The sequence below is a fragment of the Ascaphus truei genome, chromosome 1 (genome assembly GCF_040206685.1).
Source record: "Ascaphus truei isolate aAscTru1 chromosome 1, aAscTru1.hap1, whole genome shotgun sequence".
NCBI classification, from domain to species: Eukaryota; Metazoa; Chordata; class Amphibia; order Anura; family Ascaphidae; genus Ascaphus; species Ascaphus truei.
Window position 1 is genome coordinate 370,006,248 of NC_134483.1, and position 17,096 is coordinate 370,023,343.

The 17,096-nt window shown below is 47.7% G+C and overlaps 1 protein-coding gene across 1 annotated transcript in view; it reads right to left on the bottom strand.

Annotated features, from left to right (window-relative positions):
• FAM149A (family with sequence similarity 149 member A) overlaps positions 1–14,568 on the bottom strand; it is a 126,961-nt gene extending 112,393 nt beyond the window's left edge. The window contains exon 1 of the mRNA XM_075610122.1: positions 13,496–14,568. Within this exon, the coding sequence (XP_075466237.1) occupies positions 13,496–14,118 (623 nt within the window). The 5' untranslated portion in view covers positions 14,119–14,568. The remainder of the gene's footprint in view (positions 1–13,495) is intronic.
• Between the last annotated feature and the right edge of the window lie 2,528 nt (positions 14,569–17,096).

The following is a 17,096-nucleotide window of genomic DNA, read 5'->3' on the forward strand; positions in this document are numbered from 1 at the left end:
TCTCCAGCCCTTTCTCAAGGAGTTAGCAAAAGAAACACTGAAAGTACGATGGGAGAGGTAGGAGGAGATCCAGGATAGAGCTTTGTTACGAATACCAAGATTATGGAGAATGTGAAGGAGTGATCCACGATGTCAAATGCTGCAGAGAGGTCAAGTAGTATGAGCAGAGTGTAATGACCTCTGTCTTTGGCAGCATGGAGGCGATTAGTTATTTTAGTGAGGGCTGTTTCAGTGCAGTGAGCAGTGCGGAAGCCAGATTGTAGAGGTCTAGGAGAGAATAGGTGTTGAGAAAATGGAGCAAACGAGAGAATACAAGACATTCAAGGAGTTTGGAGGCAAAAGGTAGGAGGGAGACAGGTCGATAGTTAGAAAGACAGGTAGGGTCAAGCTTGCTGTTTTTGAGTAGAGGGAAGCGTTAAAAATGTGTGTGAGCGTAGGGATTGTAGTAGGAGCAAGAGGTTTTAGGAGATGGGAGGGAATGGGGTCAAAAGGGTAGGTGGTAGAAGGAGAAGAGGAGATCAGCAGTGACACAGCCTCCTCCGAGACAGCTCAGTCACTCTCCCCGGTGATACAGCGCTCTCTCCCCGGTGATACAGCGCTCTCTCCCCGGTGATACAGCGCTCTCTCCACGGTAATAGGGCGCCGCCGCCGCTCGTTAGGTAAATGACTGACGAGCGGTATTTGGCCGGCGGAGGGAGTGAGCTGTTATCTGACGGAATGAGGTCTCCTCTGCTTCCATTAGTGTGAAGAAAACATTCAAAAGAAGCTCTCAATCTGCACCATCATCTCCTATGTCATTTCCTTTCCGGGAACCCACGGAGATCACCTTTGAGTGATCAGGCTGTGAGTTAACAGGAGAACGAGCTGACGTATGACTGACAACACGGGGGATTCATGAGGTCCAGGAGAAGAAGTTGGTAAAAGCACAGATTCTTTCAAATGAACATAGACACAGTACTTTTGTAAGTTTATAACTTTTAAGCCCTTTTTGGAGTTGGCTCTTGGTGCTTGTGGCTGGGCAATGTGTCCTGGAACTAGATTCCATATTCCTTTGTCTTTCCTTTAGTTATGGGATCCATTTCTCCCTTGTTTAATTGCCTGTCAGTTTCCCCTGTCCCAGCAGCAACGCTGCATGTAGAATGCAACATTATTGCTACATGTTGTAGTTCCCTCAGACATTCTGTGAGTTGACATAGCAGCCCCAGCCTTCCTCTCCAGAATGGGCTAGTCTGCCCCCCCTTCTGTTTGTTTTAAGATAGTCTGTCCCAAGGCTATTCCCTTTACCCACACTGCTCCTCACTTCCTTTTCACCCTGGACTCTGAGTGAGTAACTGCCTGCTATATACCCCAGCAAGGCCTTTTTGTTTTACACTATCTCACCATTGATACACTGCACATCAGACAGAGAAGCCCTCTCTATCTACATTACATCACCAAGCACCTATCTCCCTGTGATTTCCCTCAATAAAATCAAGAAAGAGAAAAGGACTTGTTTGTGCTTTGGAAGAGGTGAGACATGAGTTAAGCTACCTGGAGTCATTCATACACCATTCGTGACCCTGGCTTCAGGATAGTAAAACAAAGACCTGTGTTAGGGAATCACACAGCAGCTACTACTCAAAGACTTTATGCTATACAGAATAGTCTCTGCACCCCAGGACAAGCAGCAGCTTCACTCTGCCAGACAGGGGAACAAGCCTTATACAGCAAACTGCACGCAGCCTGCAGCCTTTCAGATAAGCAAGCGGATTTACACTGGACACAGCCAGCATACACCTTGCACACGAGGCAGCAGCTTTGCAGACTGACAGTGCACCTTACACACAAACCTAATTGCCTTTCTCTGTCTGAGTTCACCCCCTGCACAGCCCCATAGTGAGGACCCCTGCGCACATCCCCACGGCCAGCGCCATCAAGGGCCACGCCACCGGACACCCACCAGGACACGGGTCAGAGCCACCGGACACCTGTGAGTACAGCCATACCCCTACGCTGCACGCTGCAGGACACCGCTCGGCACCATCTGAGACAGACGCCCATCGCTGACAAGGTAAAAGACCGCACGCCACACGCACTGGCAAAAGGCCTACACACACCTACAGCATGGCAGAACTCAGAGCCTCACCAGACATCACGCAGGAGAGTGATCACTCAGACACAGAGACCGCTGCGCAACTGCAACAGGCGCAGGCGGGCGCAAGGCCCAAATGGGCAGTCACACTGACACAAAAGGCCCGCGAAAAATACGAGACTGACATTGAAGCGCACCGTGCTAAATTAGAGTTGGCCTGGAACACTACCACACTTGGGATACGCAATGTCGCCGCCGCTGGCAATTCTGTACAACAGCTTGAGCAGGCAATAACTCAATTAAAGATAGACCACTTATGCTACCAAGGGCTGTCAGAGGCATACGTCACTTACCTGGCCAGGGCTAATACCGGTGAAAGCCTGCATGAAAGGGACTTACAGCACAATAATGACTCGACACGTGATAGCCGCGTGCGAACCGCCATCGCAGACGCCCAAAGCAAGAGAAAAGAGCTGCTTCTGGAGACCGCATCGCAGCGCTCGAGCACATCCAGGCACTCATCAAGGTCAGCAAGATCAGCACAATCTCACGTGTCTAGCGCCACCAAGGCGCGAGCCACCGCAGAGGCTGCGCGTGCCAGGGCTGCATACGCTTAGAAAGAGGCAGCCATGAAACTAGAAAGGGCCCGCATAGAAGAGGAGGAGTAGACCGCGGCTGCCACCGCCGCTGCAGCCACTGCCATCGCCGCTGCCACCGCCGCTGCAGCCACTGCCACCGCTGCACGGAAAAAGACAGATGTGGACGTTAACCTAGAGGCTCTAAATCAAGAAAGAGAAGCTGCTGCCGCTATAGCCCAAGCCGAAGTCCTAGAAGCAGCCGCGCAACAGGATGGCGGGGAGCAACCGTACAGACGGATTGCCTCAGAGGATCCAGCCCAACGCACTGAAGACTACGTAAGGAGCCTCTTCAGCTTAAACACCAGCACACCATCTCAACACGGAGGGAGTGACACCACAGACACCGAAGACTTGCTAGGCCCACGAGGAGAAGACGCTGCTCCGTCAATGGCACATGCTGCCTGGGATAGCCACAGCCGCAACAGTGATCCACACGTCAGCGCGCACACGGATGCACTACAACAGGCTCGCCATCCAGGTACACCCACATGGGGAAACACAGCCCCTCACACCGACCAGCAGTCATCACGCGTCCACGCCAAGGAAGAGGCTACCGCACGGACCCTCCCAGCAACTACCTCAGAACGGTACAAACACGCCGATACCTCAGGCCTCACAGACATAGCCAAGTATATGATCCGGCGTGACCTGGTGCAAGCAGGGCTCATCTGCTTCGACGACCGCCCTGAGAACTACCGGACGTGGAAGTTCACGTTCAAAGACGCAATCAACAGCTTGGACTTCTCAGCAAGGGAAGAGCTCAACCTGCTATTCAAGTTCCTGGGGAACGAATCCAGGGAGCAAGCGAAGAGACTTCGGGCGGCAAACGCGCACCAACCCCAAGTAGGTCTTGACCTAGTGTGGGAAAGGCTAGAAGAGTCCTACGGCAGCCCCGAAGCGGTCGAGGATTCGCTCTTCAAAAGAATCGACAGCTTCCCCAAGATCACAACTAAAGACTACTCGAAGTTACGAGAGCTCGGGGACCTGCTGCAAGAACTGGAGTTCGCAAGGAAAGACCATTCCTTAATAGGTCTCAACGTCCTAGACTCAGCTCGTGGAGTGAGACCCATCCTGGAGAAGCTACCCTTCAACCTCCAAGAAAGGTGGATTTCACAAGGTTCCAAATACAAAAGGGAGAAGCAAGTTGTCTACCCCCCATTCTCAGTTTTCTTGAGCTTCATTCGCGAAGCAGCAAAGACGAGGAACGACCCCAGCTTCATCTTAGGGGCGCAGACCACATCCAGCGCCAGCCACCCGAGGAACGAAAGGTCAGCAGCGAGATACAAGGACTCCAGAACACCCATCTCGGTCCACAGGACGGACGTGCCCCCTACGACCCACACGAGTCCCGGCCAGGCGGCAGACAGGAGCAAGAAACCAAGGGACCTCAACAAAGAATGTCCTATTCACAAAAGGCCGCACCCGCTTAACAAGTGTGTCAGATTCAGAATGAAACCCATAGAGGAGCGAAAGAACTTACTCAGGGAATGGGGAGCTTGTTTCAAATGTTGTGCCTCCACAACTCATTTATTCAAGGACTGCAAAGAAGCTATGAAATGCACAGAGTGCGATAGCGACAGGCACATAGCCGCTTTACACCCGGAAGCTATGAAGCCCAAAGCAAGCAAAGCCCCTAACCCCCCGACAAAGCAGGGCGGGGAGGAAGAGGTGGGAGATATACCCCCCACGACATCGGTAGCGTCCAAATGCACAGAAGTATGCGGAGAAGGGAACGACGTCAGATCTTGCTCAAAAATATGTCTGGTAGCTGTGCACCCAGAGGGACAACCCCAAAGAGCTAGAAGGATTTACGCGATCATCGACGACCAGAGCAACCGATCACTGGTCAGGTCAGAATTCTTCAACATGTTCAATATTCAAGACAGTGCTTCTCCTTACACTCTCAGAACGTGCGCAGGGCGAATGGAGACTATAGGGAGAAGAGTGAACGGCTACACCATATGCTCAATAGACGGCAAAGTGAGCATGCCCCTTCCCACACTCATCGAGTGCAATCACATGGCAGAAGATAGGAGTGAGATCCCCACACCATACGTGATACGACACCATCCCCATCTAAAAGCTATTGCCGATCGTATCCCACCACTGGACGAAGGCGCCCAGATCATGCTGCTACTTGGCAGGGACATTATGAGAGCACAACAGCGAAACGGGGACCACAATGCCCCAACCGCTCAAAGGCTCGATCTAGGATGGGTGGTAGTGGGAGAAGTATGCATAGACAGAATACGAGGACCCGACAACGTAGGCGCCCTACGAACAAACTTGTTGGAGAACGGACGCGCATCCCACTTCAAACCCTGTCCGAACCACTTCCAGGTCCACAAGAAGCTCGAGACCAAAAGGAACTATGGAGACGCGCCTGTGGCAGGTAAACACCCCAATGGCCTAGGGGGTACAGTGTTCCAGACCACAAAAGACGATGACAAACAGGCGCCATCAATGGAAGATAAAGAATTCTTGAGGTTAATGGATAAGGAGCTCTTCAAGAACGAATTAGGCAGTTGGGTGGCCCCACTACCATTCCGCTCGCCAAGAAGACGCCTTCCAAACAACGGAGACCAAGCCATGTCTCGACTCGCTTCGCTTCGCCGTAACCTACAAAGGAAACCGGAGACCAAGGAACATTTTGTGGCCTTCATGCAGAAAATCTTCCACAGTGGCCATGCAGAGTCGGCGCCCCCACTGAGAGAAGGCGAAGAATGCTGGTACCTCCCGTCGTTTGGCGTCTACCACCCCCAGAAACCTGGCCAAATTCGAGTGGTGTTCGACTCCAGTGCTCGGCATCAGGGAGTCTCCCTAAACGATGTTCTCCTCACCAGGCCGGATCTGATGAACAGTCTTCTGGGAGTGTTGATCCGCTTCCGCAAGGAACCAATCGCCATAACAGCAGACATTCAACAGATGTTCCACTGCTTCCTCGTGCGAGAAGACAACCGTAACTGCTTAAGATTCCTGTGGTACCAAGACGACGACATAGAAAACGAAGTCACGGAGTACCGCATGAAAGTACAAGTCTTCGGGAACAGCCCATCACCTGCAGTGGCTGCCTACGGCCTCAGAAGAACGGCCCAAGACGGGGAAGCAGAGTTCGGGAAAGACGCCAGGAACTTCGGCGAAAGAGACTTCTATGAGGACGACGGATTAAAATCAGTTCCCACCGAAGAAGAAGCCATAGACCTACTCAAAAGGACACAAAAGATGTTAGCAAATGCCAACCTAAGACTGCACAAAATAGCTTCCAACAGTGCCATGGTGATGAGGGCGTTCCACGCAGATGATCAAGCGAACGATCTCAAGAATTTGGATCTGGGGACCGACACGCCCCCCATACAGCGGAGTCTGGGGATAAGCTGGAATCTTAAAACAGATACCTTTACGTTCCAGGTAGCCATCGAAGAAAAACCCTACACACGTCACGGAGTCCTGTCCACCGTTAACAGTCTTTACGATCCGCTAGGATTCGTGGCTCCTGTCACTATACAAGGGAAGTCTCTCCTCAGAGAAATGTCCTTTGAAAAACAGGAATGGGACACCCCACTACCCCCAGAAAAACGGAAAGAGTGGGAGACGTGGAAGCACTCCTTGAAGGCCCTTGAGCAACTTCAGATCCCACGCCCCTACTCACCTATATCTCTCACCGCCGCACACAGCAAAGAGCTTTGCGTATTCTCAGATGCCTCCACAAAAGCTATAGCAGCGGTGGCCTACCTCAAAACCACGGACGTGGGTGGAAGTAACCACATCAGGTTCATCCTTGGCAAGGCTAAGCTGGCGCCACAACCCGACCATACTATACCCAGACTCGAGCTATGTGGTGCAGTGTTAGCGGTAGAACTGGCGGAGCTCATCGAGAACGAGATGGACAGCAAACCAGATGCCGTTAGATTCTACACGGACAGCAAGGTGGTGCTGGGATACATATACAACAAGAAAAGGAGATTCTACGTATACGTGGCCAACCGTGTAGAAAGAATCAGGAAGTCAACCCAACCAGAACAATGGCACCACGTGCCCACAGATCAAAATCCCGCAGATCACGCCACCAGATCAGTACCCGCATCTCAACTGCAGAACACTTCGTGGCTTACAGGACCAACGTTTCTTGCGCAGCCCGCGGAAACACCACCAACCCCAGTTGGCGACTTCGAACTCGTGGATCCCGAGAAGGATACGGAGATAAGGCCCCCACAAGTATCCGTGTTACTCACCAATGTATTGCACAGAAACGCATTCGGATCACATCGATTCCATCGCTTCTCAAGGTGGACAGCCCTTCTGCGAGCAGTAGCCCATCTCAGGCATATAGCCTCCTCCTTCCGCCAGACACCAGATGGTAAAACCACCGGCTGCCACGGCTGGCACATCTGCACAGAGCTGCGCACCGTGGAGGATGTCACAAGGGCTAAGGAAACTGTTCTCAGTCATGTTCAGAGGGAAACGTATGCGGAAGAGATCAATTGCATTCGCAGAGGGAAGAGTGTTCCCAAAAACAGCCCACTTTGGAAGTTGAATCCCTTCATCGACAATGACGGCCTCATGAGAGTAGGAGGCCGCCTCAACAAGTCCCAACTGAGCAGGGACGAAAGCAATCCTCTTATCATCCCTGGCCGGCATCACATCGCTACCTTGTTGGTGCGCTACTACCACGAACAAGTCATGCACCAGGGACGACACTTCCCCGAAGGCGCTATTAGGGTGGCGGGCATTTGGATCGTTGGCATGAAAAGGTGCGTGGCCAGTAATCTCCACAAATGTGTTAGGTGCCGAATGCTGCGAGGCAAAAGCCAAGACCAAAGGATGGCAGATCTACCTATCGACAGACTTAATACAGAACCCCCCTTTACCTATGTAGGACTCGATGTATTTGGGCCCTGGATGGTCATCTCACGTAGAACTAGAGGCGGACTAGCAAACACCAAACGATGGGCGGTACTCTTCACCTGCATGAGCACGCGAGCTATACACATCGAGATTATAGAATCTATGGATGCTTCAAGCTTCATAAATGCCCTCAGAAGATTCTTTGCAGTCAGAGGACCAGTTAAACATATACGCTCCGATTGTGGCACCAATTTCGTTGGAGCATGTAAGGAATTACAAATAAACACTAAAGATAATAGAGACAATAGTATCCAAAGATACTTGCGCGACCAAGAGTGCACGTGGACATTCAACCCTCCTCACTCCTCTCACATGGGCGGAGCATGGGAACGCATGATTGGGGTAGTCCGGCGTATCTTGGACTCTATGATGCTAAAAACCGACCTGACTCGACTCACTCACGAAGTGTTAACCACATTCATGGCCGAAATATCAGCGATAATTAATGCTAGGCCCTTGATTCCAGTGTCAACAGATCCAGAATCGCCAAGTATTTTGACACCAGCAATGCTGCTAACCCAGAAGGTAGGGAACATCCCCACCCCGTCGAAGGGTTCAACTCTAAGGATATGTACAAACGACAGTGGAGACAGGTGCAGCACTTGGCTAACACATTTTGGGATCGCTGGAGACGCGAGTATCTAGTGACACTCCAAGAACGCCATAAATGGCAAACGGTTAAACCGGATATCCAAGTAGGAGATGTGGTTCTGTTGAAAGACAAACAGGTAACAAGAAACGAATGGCCCATGGGACTTATTATCAAAACCATCCCAAGAGAAGATGAAAGAGTCCGCAAAGTGGAAGTTCGGGTCACCCAGAATGAGGTCGTTAAAACCTTTTTGAGACCTATTACAGAGACTATCCTCCTAATGCCTAAAACGGACTATAACAAAGAAGAACTGGCTTCCAGTTCTATGGACTCTGAGAGACATTGTGGTGCATCAAGCTAACCTAGAGCTGTGCATTCACCTACCTTACCGAGAAGGCAAGGATTTCAAGCAGGTGGTACCGGCCGGTATCCCATCGTTATGTGGACTTCATCTTTGCATTGTTATGTTGTTATATTGCACATATGTTCCACATATACCTAAAATAGTGGTATCTCCAGATACCAGACGGGGAGTGTCCTGGAACTAGATTCCATATTCCTTTGTCTTTCCTTTAGTTATGGGATCCATTTCTCCCTTGTTTAATTGCCTGTCAGTTTCCCCTGTCCCAGCAGCAACGCTGCATGTAGAATGCAACATTATTGCTACATGTTGTAGTTCCCTCAGACATTCTGTGAGTTGCCATAGCAGCCCCAGCCTTTCTCTCCAGAATGGGCTAGTCTGCCCCCCCTTCTGTTTGTTTTAAGATAGTCTGTCCCAAGGCTATTCCCTTTACCCACACTGCTCCTCACTTCCTTTTCACCCTGGACTCTGAGTGAGTAACTGCCTGCTATATACCCCAGCAAGGCCTTTTTGTTTTACACTGTCTCACCATTGATACACTGCACATCAGACAGAGAAGCCCTCTCTATCTACATTACATCACCAAGCACCTATCTCCCTGTGATTTCCCTCAATAAAATCAAGAAAGAGAAAAGGACTTGTTTGTGCTTTGGAAGAGGTGAGACATGAGTTAAGCTACGTGGAGTCATTCATACACCATTCGTGACCCTGGCTTCAGGATACAATGGTTTCTTTCCCTTTGTCTATTATACTGCAGGAGGAATTTTGAAGCACCAGCTAGCAACTGAACCACCACTTCGTTTTCAATTGGAACATTAAGAGAACTTTCCCAAACTATATGGACATATCATTGGACTGGGGTATTGTTGTCACTTCTAGCGCCGGGTCACTGCATTATTGTATTATTAACTATGTTAAGGCAATCAGATGTATTCCCTCTTAGGCCTCAGGCAAGGTGGTGCAGAGCGGGCGGGCGCGCTCACGCTGACCGCGATGAAACACATTGAGGCAGTGTGTGTGGCCAGCGTGAGCAAGCACCTGCTCGGCGCTTAGCTGCTTGCAGAGCAAGCAATTTGATTTTTCCGCTCGCAAGCATGTCACGTGAGTGGTTCACCCAATGAGGACAAACCAGCTCCGTGATGTCGTGGTCGCGCCCCCAGACGAGCGCGCACCTAGCCGGCCACGAATCGCCCGGCTGAGCGGGGCGCAGCGCACGAACGCCAGCACACCCGCTCCCTGCCTGGCGCAGCCGTAGCTGTCAAATGAGCAGTTAGCAATTAGGACACAGTAAGGGAGACACATCAGCTATAATGACAGTACAATCCACACTAACTTTCAGGATTCAGTGCTGTAACAAAGATTACAAGGATAATCTTTTCATAATACTTTAAAAATATTTGTTTGATTTTTTAAGGCATGTGTAACCTATTAAACATTCCACTACTGTAAATACAATTTGTTCCTACTGTACATGGAAGAGCACCTTTAATAATAAGTAGGTAAGTAGGAATTTAGACCAGGGTAATGCAGTTGATGTGGTCTACTTAGATTTTGCAAAGGCTTTTGATACGGTTTCACACAAGAGGTTGGTGTACAAAATAAAGAAAGTTGGACTCGGTAATAATATATGCACCTGAATTGAAAACTGGTTAAAGGACAGACAACAGAGGGTTGTCATAAATGGAACTTTTTCAGGTTGGGCTAAAGTCGTGAGTGGAGTACCTCAGGGATCGGTACTGGGACCCCTGCTTTTTATCTTGTTTATTAATGACCTTGAGGTTGGCATCGAGAGCAAAGTCTCCATCTTTGCTGATGATACTAAATTGTGTAAGGTAATAGGATCAGAACAGGATGTAATTTCTCTTCAGAAGGACTTGGAGAGACTGGAAACGTGGGCAGGTAAATGACAGATGAGGTTTAATACAGATAAATGTAAGGTTATGCATTTGGGATACACGAATAAAAATGCGACTTACAAATTAAATGGAGATATATTGGGGGAATCCTTGATGGAGAAGGATTTAGGAGTGCTTGTAGACAGCAGGCTTAGCAATAGTGCCCAATGTCATGCAGTTGCTGCAAAGGCAAACAAGATCTTATCTTGCATCAAACGGGCAATGGATGGAAGGGAAGTAAACATAATTATGCCCCTTTACAAAGCATTAGTAAGACCACACCTTGAATATGGAGTACAATTTTGGGCACCAATCCTAAGAAAAGACATTATGGAACTAGAGAGAGTGCAGAGAAGAGCCACCAAATTAATAAAGGGGGTGGGCATTCTAACTTATGAGGAGAGGCTAGCTAAATTAGATTTATTTACATTAGAAAAGAGGCGTCTAAGAGGGGATATGATAACTATATACAAATATATTCAGGGACAATACAAGGAGCTTTCAAAAGAACTATTCATCCCACGGGCAGTACAAAGGACTCTGGGCCATCCCTTAAGGTTGGAGGAAAGGAAATTTCACCAGCAACAAAGGAAAGGGTTCTTTACAGTAAGGGCATTTAAAATGTGGAATTCATTACCCGTGGAGATGGTGATGGCAGATACAATAGATTTGTTCAAAAAAAAGGTTGGACATCTTTTTATATGGGAAAGGTATACAGGGATATACCAAATAAGTATACATGGGAAGGATGTTGATCCAGGGATTAATCCGATTGCCTATTCTTGGAGTCAGGAAGGAATTAATTTTTCCCCTTAATGGGGTTTTTTGTTTGCCTTCCTCTGGATCAACAAGTATAGATATAGGATAAAGTATCTGTTGTCTAAATTTAGCATAGGTTGAACTTGATGGACTGAAGTCTTTTTTCAACCTCATCTACTATGTAACTATGTAATAATAATAATAGCATGTTCTTGTATAGCGCTGCTAGTTTTACGTGGTGCTTTACAGAGACATTTTGCAGGCACAGGTCCCTGCCCCGTGGAGCTTACAATCTATGTTTTTTTGGTGCCTGTGGCACAGGGAGATAAAGTGATTTGCCCAAGGTCACAAGGAGCCGACACCACGAATTGAACCAGGTTCCCCTGCTTCAACCTCAGTGCCAGTCAGTGTCTTTTCTCACTGAGCCACTCCTTCACATCTTTCCATGTTGTTGTGTCCTTTATGGTCAGAGGTTTTAGTCTTGCACACCTTAAATGCTATAATGTTAGCAATATACTTGTGTTTAAAGTAACGGTGCTCCGTGGTTCAGGAAAAAACCTGTCTGGTGTATTCTCAGGATACATGTATGTAAGTAGAGGATCCAGGGCACTTCGGATTTGCAAAAAAAGAATTTATTCTCTTAGTGGCACACACAACGTTTCGAACTTCAATCAGTTCTTTATCAAGTGACTTGATAAAGAACTGATTGAAGTTCGAAACGTTGTGTGTGCCACTAAGAGAATAAATTCTTTTTTGCAAATCCGAAGTGCCCTGGATCCTCTACTTACTTAGTTGTGTCCTTTATGGCATCACTATCAGCACAATACAATGCTTTGCAGAACTCTTAATCTTTAAGGAATCAGGGGAATATCCATATTTTACTGGGGGCTAGAACAGGGGTGCGCAAAATTTCCCCCGTGCGCACCTCTGCCCCCTCCTCTCCCCCCCCCCTGCTCAATCCCGGCATCAAATGACGTGCGGGGTCATGTGACGTCACGTTACGTGACCCGGCTCAGAAATTTGACGCCGGGTTACCAAGATGACGCGACGCTTGAAGGGAAGGTAAGTGGGTTATAGAAGCCCCGCGCGGGGAGAGGGCGCGGGACCTCTATTATTGCCGTGCCCCCCCCTGGGGAGTGTACCCCCCCAGTTTGCACACCGCTGGGCTAGAACAACCCCATTAGTAATAAAGGGGTCAAATTATAGATTAGCAGGATGAAGAAAAGTGTTCTTTGAAACATGGCAACACTTTATACATTAGATCAGGGGAGCGCAAACTTTTTGTGCTGCGCCCCCCTGTCTCTCTGCCCCCGGCTCTCGCGCCCCCCTGCCTTCCTTCAGCCGTGTCAGATGACGCTGCGTGGGCGTGTGACGTCAGGTCACATGGTGCCTGAATCCCGGTAAGTAAACAGTTGCAGGGGCCTCACGCGATCCCCCGGCATTTAATTTAAATGCCTGGGGGAAGAGCGCGGGGCCTCTGCAACTGCCCGCGCCCCCCCCAGCACAATCTCCCGCCCCCACTGGGGGTCGCGCCCCCCACTTTGCGCACCGCTGCATTAGATTACAAAATATGCACTGTTTAATTCCTCATGCGATCCAACTACAGGCAGTCTCAAAATCGCAAAAGGATTTGCACATTCCACAAAGTAATTTCACACAGGGTTGCTAAGAGACACAGGATGAAAAATTATTTGCTTCAAGTTAACACAAAAATGGCTTTATACATAAACTCTGTAAAGAGCTACAGTATTACAATGTTATTCTCAGAGCAATCACTCCATAGAGAAGTACAATCACTCTCGCTAAGAATATTTCAAGTTCCTAAGTACCCAATTGGAGTCCCTCAAAAAGGGTGTTATGTCATCTAAGAGTGTTTCAGACTACTCCATAAATGAATAATGCTATGAACAAAACTTTTGTTGGTTGTGATGTAATGCGGATAAAAGATGGTATTACAGTTAAATAGAATACAGAAAAATAGGAATGTATTGTTTGGTGTATGATTGATTACACTGTCATACTGATAACACTGCAATGGTTAACACAATTGCAAGTATAAAATTGTGTTATAATTAGATAAACCAATGGGGTTGTTCAGCAATCGAATAGTATAAGTACAGCTTCCTTATGAAAGTAAAAAATTGAGAATGCTGCCTATTTAAAATAAAAAAAACCCTTGTTAAATGTGCTACAATATCAGATTTCAATTTGGACAAACGATATTGAATGGGTGAGTTTGTAATTGTAATCACTGATTTTGAGCATAATTCTTACCCTTGGATGTAGTGGCTGTCCTCATAATCTGTGGCTTCCTCCCCAATATCTGGCAGGGTGAAGAGCACGGATTTGGAGTTCCAAACGGGGGTTGAGGTGTCTGGAAGAAGCCTGGGTGAGCGACTGGAATGGCTAGGCTGCATGTTGGAGAGGATTGGGCTGGTGCTTGGAGCAGCTGGGCGCACCAGAATGGTAGTAGGAGATGTAGGAGAGGCAGCTGTAGATTGTGGAGCTGTCCATGATTCCTCATACATCTGCTGAAGGGGATCCCCCCCAAGTGCACTGACCACGGGGTTTGCAGCTTGAGGTTTAGTTTGATAAGCAGGGCTGCTGGGTGCAGAAATCCCAGAGAGGTAAGGAGTCAAAGTCTTGCCAGAGGGGACCCGAGGCAATGAGGAAGAGGAAGATGTGGGGGAGTTGAGAATGTGCAGAGTGGAAGGTGGAGCAGGGAGTAAGAGGAAAGATGCTTTGTGGGCCAAGGAAGAGTTTGAGGTTCCCGAAGAAGCTGCTGTACCAGGACCCTGAGAAAAGGGGTGGCTGGAGGGACCATTGTTCACAGGGGACACTGAAGACTTGAAGATCTTGGCAAAGATTGTGCCCAAGTCCAAAACTGCAACCTTCATGTCTTTGCGTTGGAAATATCAGCGTGCCAACAAGTAGTAGTACCAGAGTATGCAATGCAATCAAATGTAGCTGAGTAATGCAAGAAAAGGGAAAGCAGGTCACACCGAGCCCTGCATCCATGGGCCACACAGCAACAAAGTGCTCTGAGAATGAAGACTGTGCAGCAGAATTATATATTGCAAAAGATCATAGGAAGAAAATCCACTGGGTCGTGTCTGACTTCCTGTGAAATGTATCTGTAACAATGAGAAATAGCAGCCAGTCTTCAGCTCAGTCTCAACCCTAAAACTATGTAGCAAACAGCAGTGATCGCCTATGTAAATCCCCAAACTATAACAACCCATCAAATATCTAACACTAATTTTGCAAAGAGTGAAAACGGACAGGTGTCTGCTCCTGGGAAAGGGAGCACGCAGTCTGTTTATTTCATGATTCAGTGGCTTGGAGCAGCAGGCACAGGAGTAGAAGGGAGGGTGGTTGCTAAGATAAACAAAAAGGAGAGGCTTGTTATTGGGCCATTCCAGCTCTGAGGCCTGAAAGGCAAAGCTTTCACCCTGAGAGACAGAGAAAGAAAACAGATTAAGTCACAGCATTGTACTCCGTGCAGCAGAAAACCAACCAGAGCAAAGAGGGAGGGCTTCACAGGCTACTGTAACCTAGGCTTGAATTCAATTTCAACATGCAATGTTTCATTTGCCAACAATCTTTCCCGCTAAAGGGAGCGTTGCTGTGCAATACTTGTTCCCAGGCTCCTGTATCTGTGCAGGACAGGGGCTGATACTGTACTGTATGTAAAAGACTTTCACTGATTTTTACAGGGCTACTCTTTAATCTGTTGCAAACTACTCTCCCTGCCAAGTACGTTTAGAGAATGATGATGCAGGAAAGCGTTTCTCGTAACATTAATTTCAAATGAACCCCTTGAAAACCAGAGAAGCTCCTGTGAAACAATGCGTCGCAGGCCCCTCCAGCCTGGAAGAGGCTAGTATAAACTATGCCATTTTGTTATGCCCTTGATAAAAAGGACACCGAGTCACGATTTTTTTTTTTTTTTTAATATTTCACATTGTTTCCTTATTTTAATCTTTTTTTATTTACCTTTGTACTTTACTCATTTAAAAAAAAATTGAGTGCGATTAAATGTAAATAAATATCATAATTGGCTAACAGAGGAGTGGTAATAATAATAATAATAAAAATAATTAATGATCTCAGACATCCGTACTGTAGATAAAATAACAACTGTATGGAGCAGTGACTCGTTATGCTGCAAAATGCTGTGTACCGTGATATGTATTCTGCCGCATTATTAAAATAGCAATCACGGATGTTTTTTTTTATTTTAATTTTTTTGCATATTGTCTTCATATTTACTTTAAATATATTGCCTAATCGGAGTGTTTTTTTTTTATCTGATGCGTTGAGGAGAAATTAGCAATTGAAATATTAAGTGTCAGTGAGATTAACACTAAAAAAAATAAACGTAGGAGTAGGAAATGTTCAGAAGGCAAGATTCTTGTATTACATGAGGTAGACTTGTAGGCTTCTAATGGAAATTGCTTCTTCAATCAAATAAATTATATACCAGAACAAACTGCAAATAGTTCTGATTTTAACTCAGAGTTTTCAATTGGCCTGATATACGTATTTATACAGTCCTGCTCTGTGCAAAGAATACAAAATAATTATGTATGGATTCATTTATATTTAGGTGATTTACAGTATTTTTGAAATAATGAGTGTAGATTATGGTAACTAAATCCATTAAAGGATGTTAATTATTTTATGCCACTCTTTTATGTGATAACACTGATTTTGGAACATTATGTCTAATGAGTTAACTATCGTTTTGAAACTATGGTGTCAATATTAAGCAAAAATGTAAAGGTGCAGAATAATATGTATCTGATACTTGTTTAAGTGTATATATTGAAAAACTCAAGAAAACATTAATTTTTCCAAAAATAAATTGGGCATTTTCACTCTCTGGGTGACCGTATCTTTCTAAGGAAGCCTTTTAGGAATGCTCTATTATAAATGAGATGTTAACCGGAGCAAAGGGTGCCAGGTATTCAAATCCAGTCTCCTTATTCATAGTTCTATTTTTAAAACACTGAAAAGCAGCCTGGAGCCCCTCGTGATGGGGTACTTGACTGCCGGGGCTAAGCTCCTCTCTCCCCCCTTCTCACTTTTGGCACACCCGGCTCACGTGCTGCTCCCCCCCCCCCCCCTTCCTCATCGAATCACGGTATGTGGGGGCGGGGATGGGCTAAGGCGATTCAAAGGAGGGCAGGGGCGGAAATGCAGTCCGCTACCTGCCAATAACTTTAGCAAGATGGCGTCCGTGCAGGAGCCGCTGGATCGGTTTCAGAAATAAGTTCTGTTTAGAGAAGATGGCTGGTCTGCTTGCAGATGACCCCAGAGCAGAGGCAAGTGTTGGAGCTGCCAGCAAGGCTGATGGGGGTCCAGCCAAGGTGGTCAGGCCCTCTGAAGGGAGCAGTGCTCCAGGACCTGCCTATACAGCGAACAGAAGCAAGTTGGTCCTGCAGCAAGAAGCACGGCAGAGGCGGAGCAGGCTGGTGCTAGGAGGCAGACGGCTGGGGATAAGAGAAAAGCTTTGGCTTCTATTCCCCCCCCGCTCCCAGCTTCACACCTTTAGTGAGAGCAAGCCCGACCACAGGGAGGTAAAAGGGGCAGAGGTCCCACGGTATCCCGGAGGTATAGGTCAGTAATCCCCAGAGAAAGACATGCCAGGGGGAATGGCAGCAGCAGGCAGCTACCCTCACATGCGCAGGAATGGTGGCAGCAGGCACTGCAGGTCAAGACAAACCATAGAGTGAGAGTTGCTGCAGAGTAGTTCTGTGGATGCTGCTGGGGCGGTGGATGTGGCTGACATTGTAACAGGGGTGCTGGAAGCCTTAGGAATGCAGGGAAGGGTCCTTGCAGGAGGGCTAGGGGCATTGTCAGTGGCCACTGT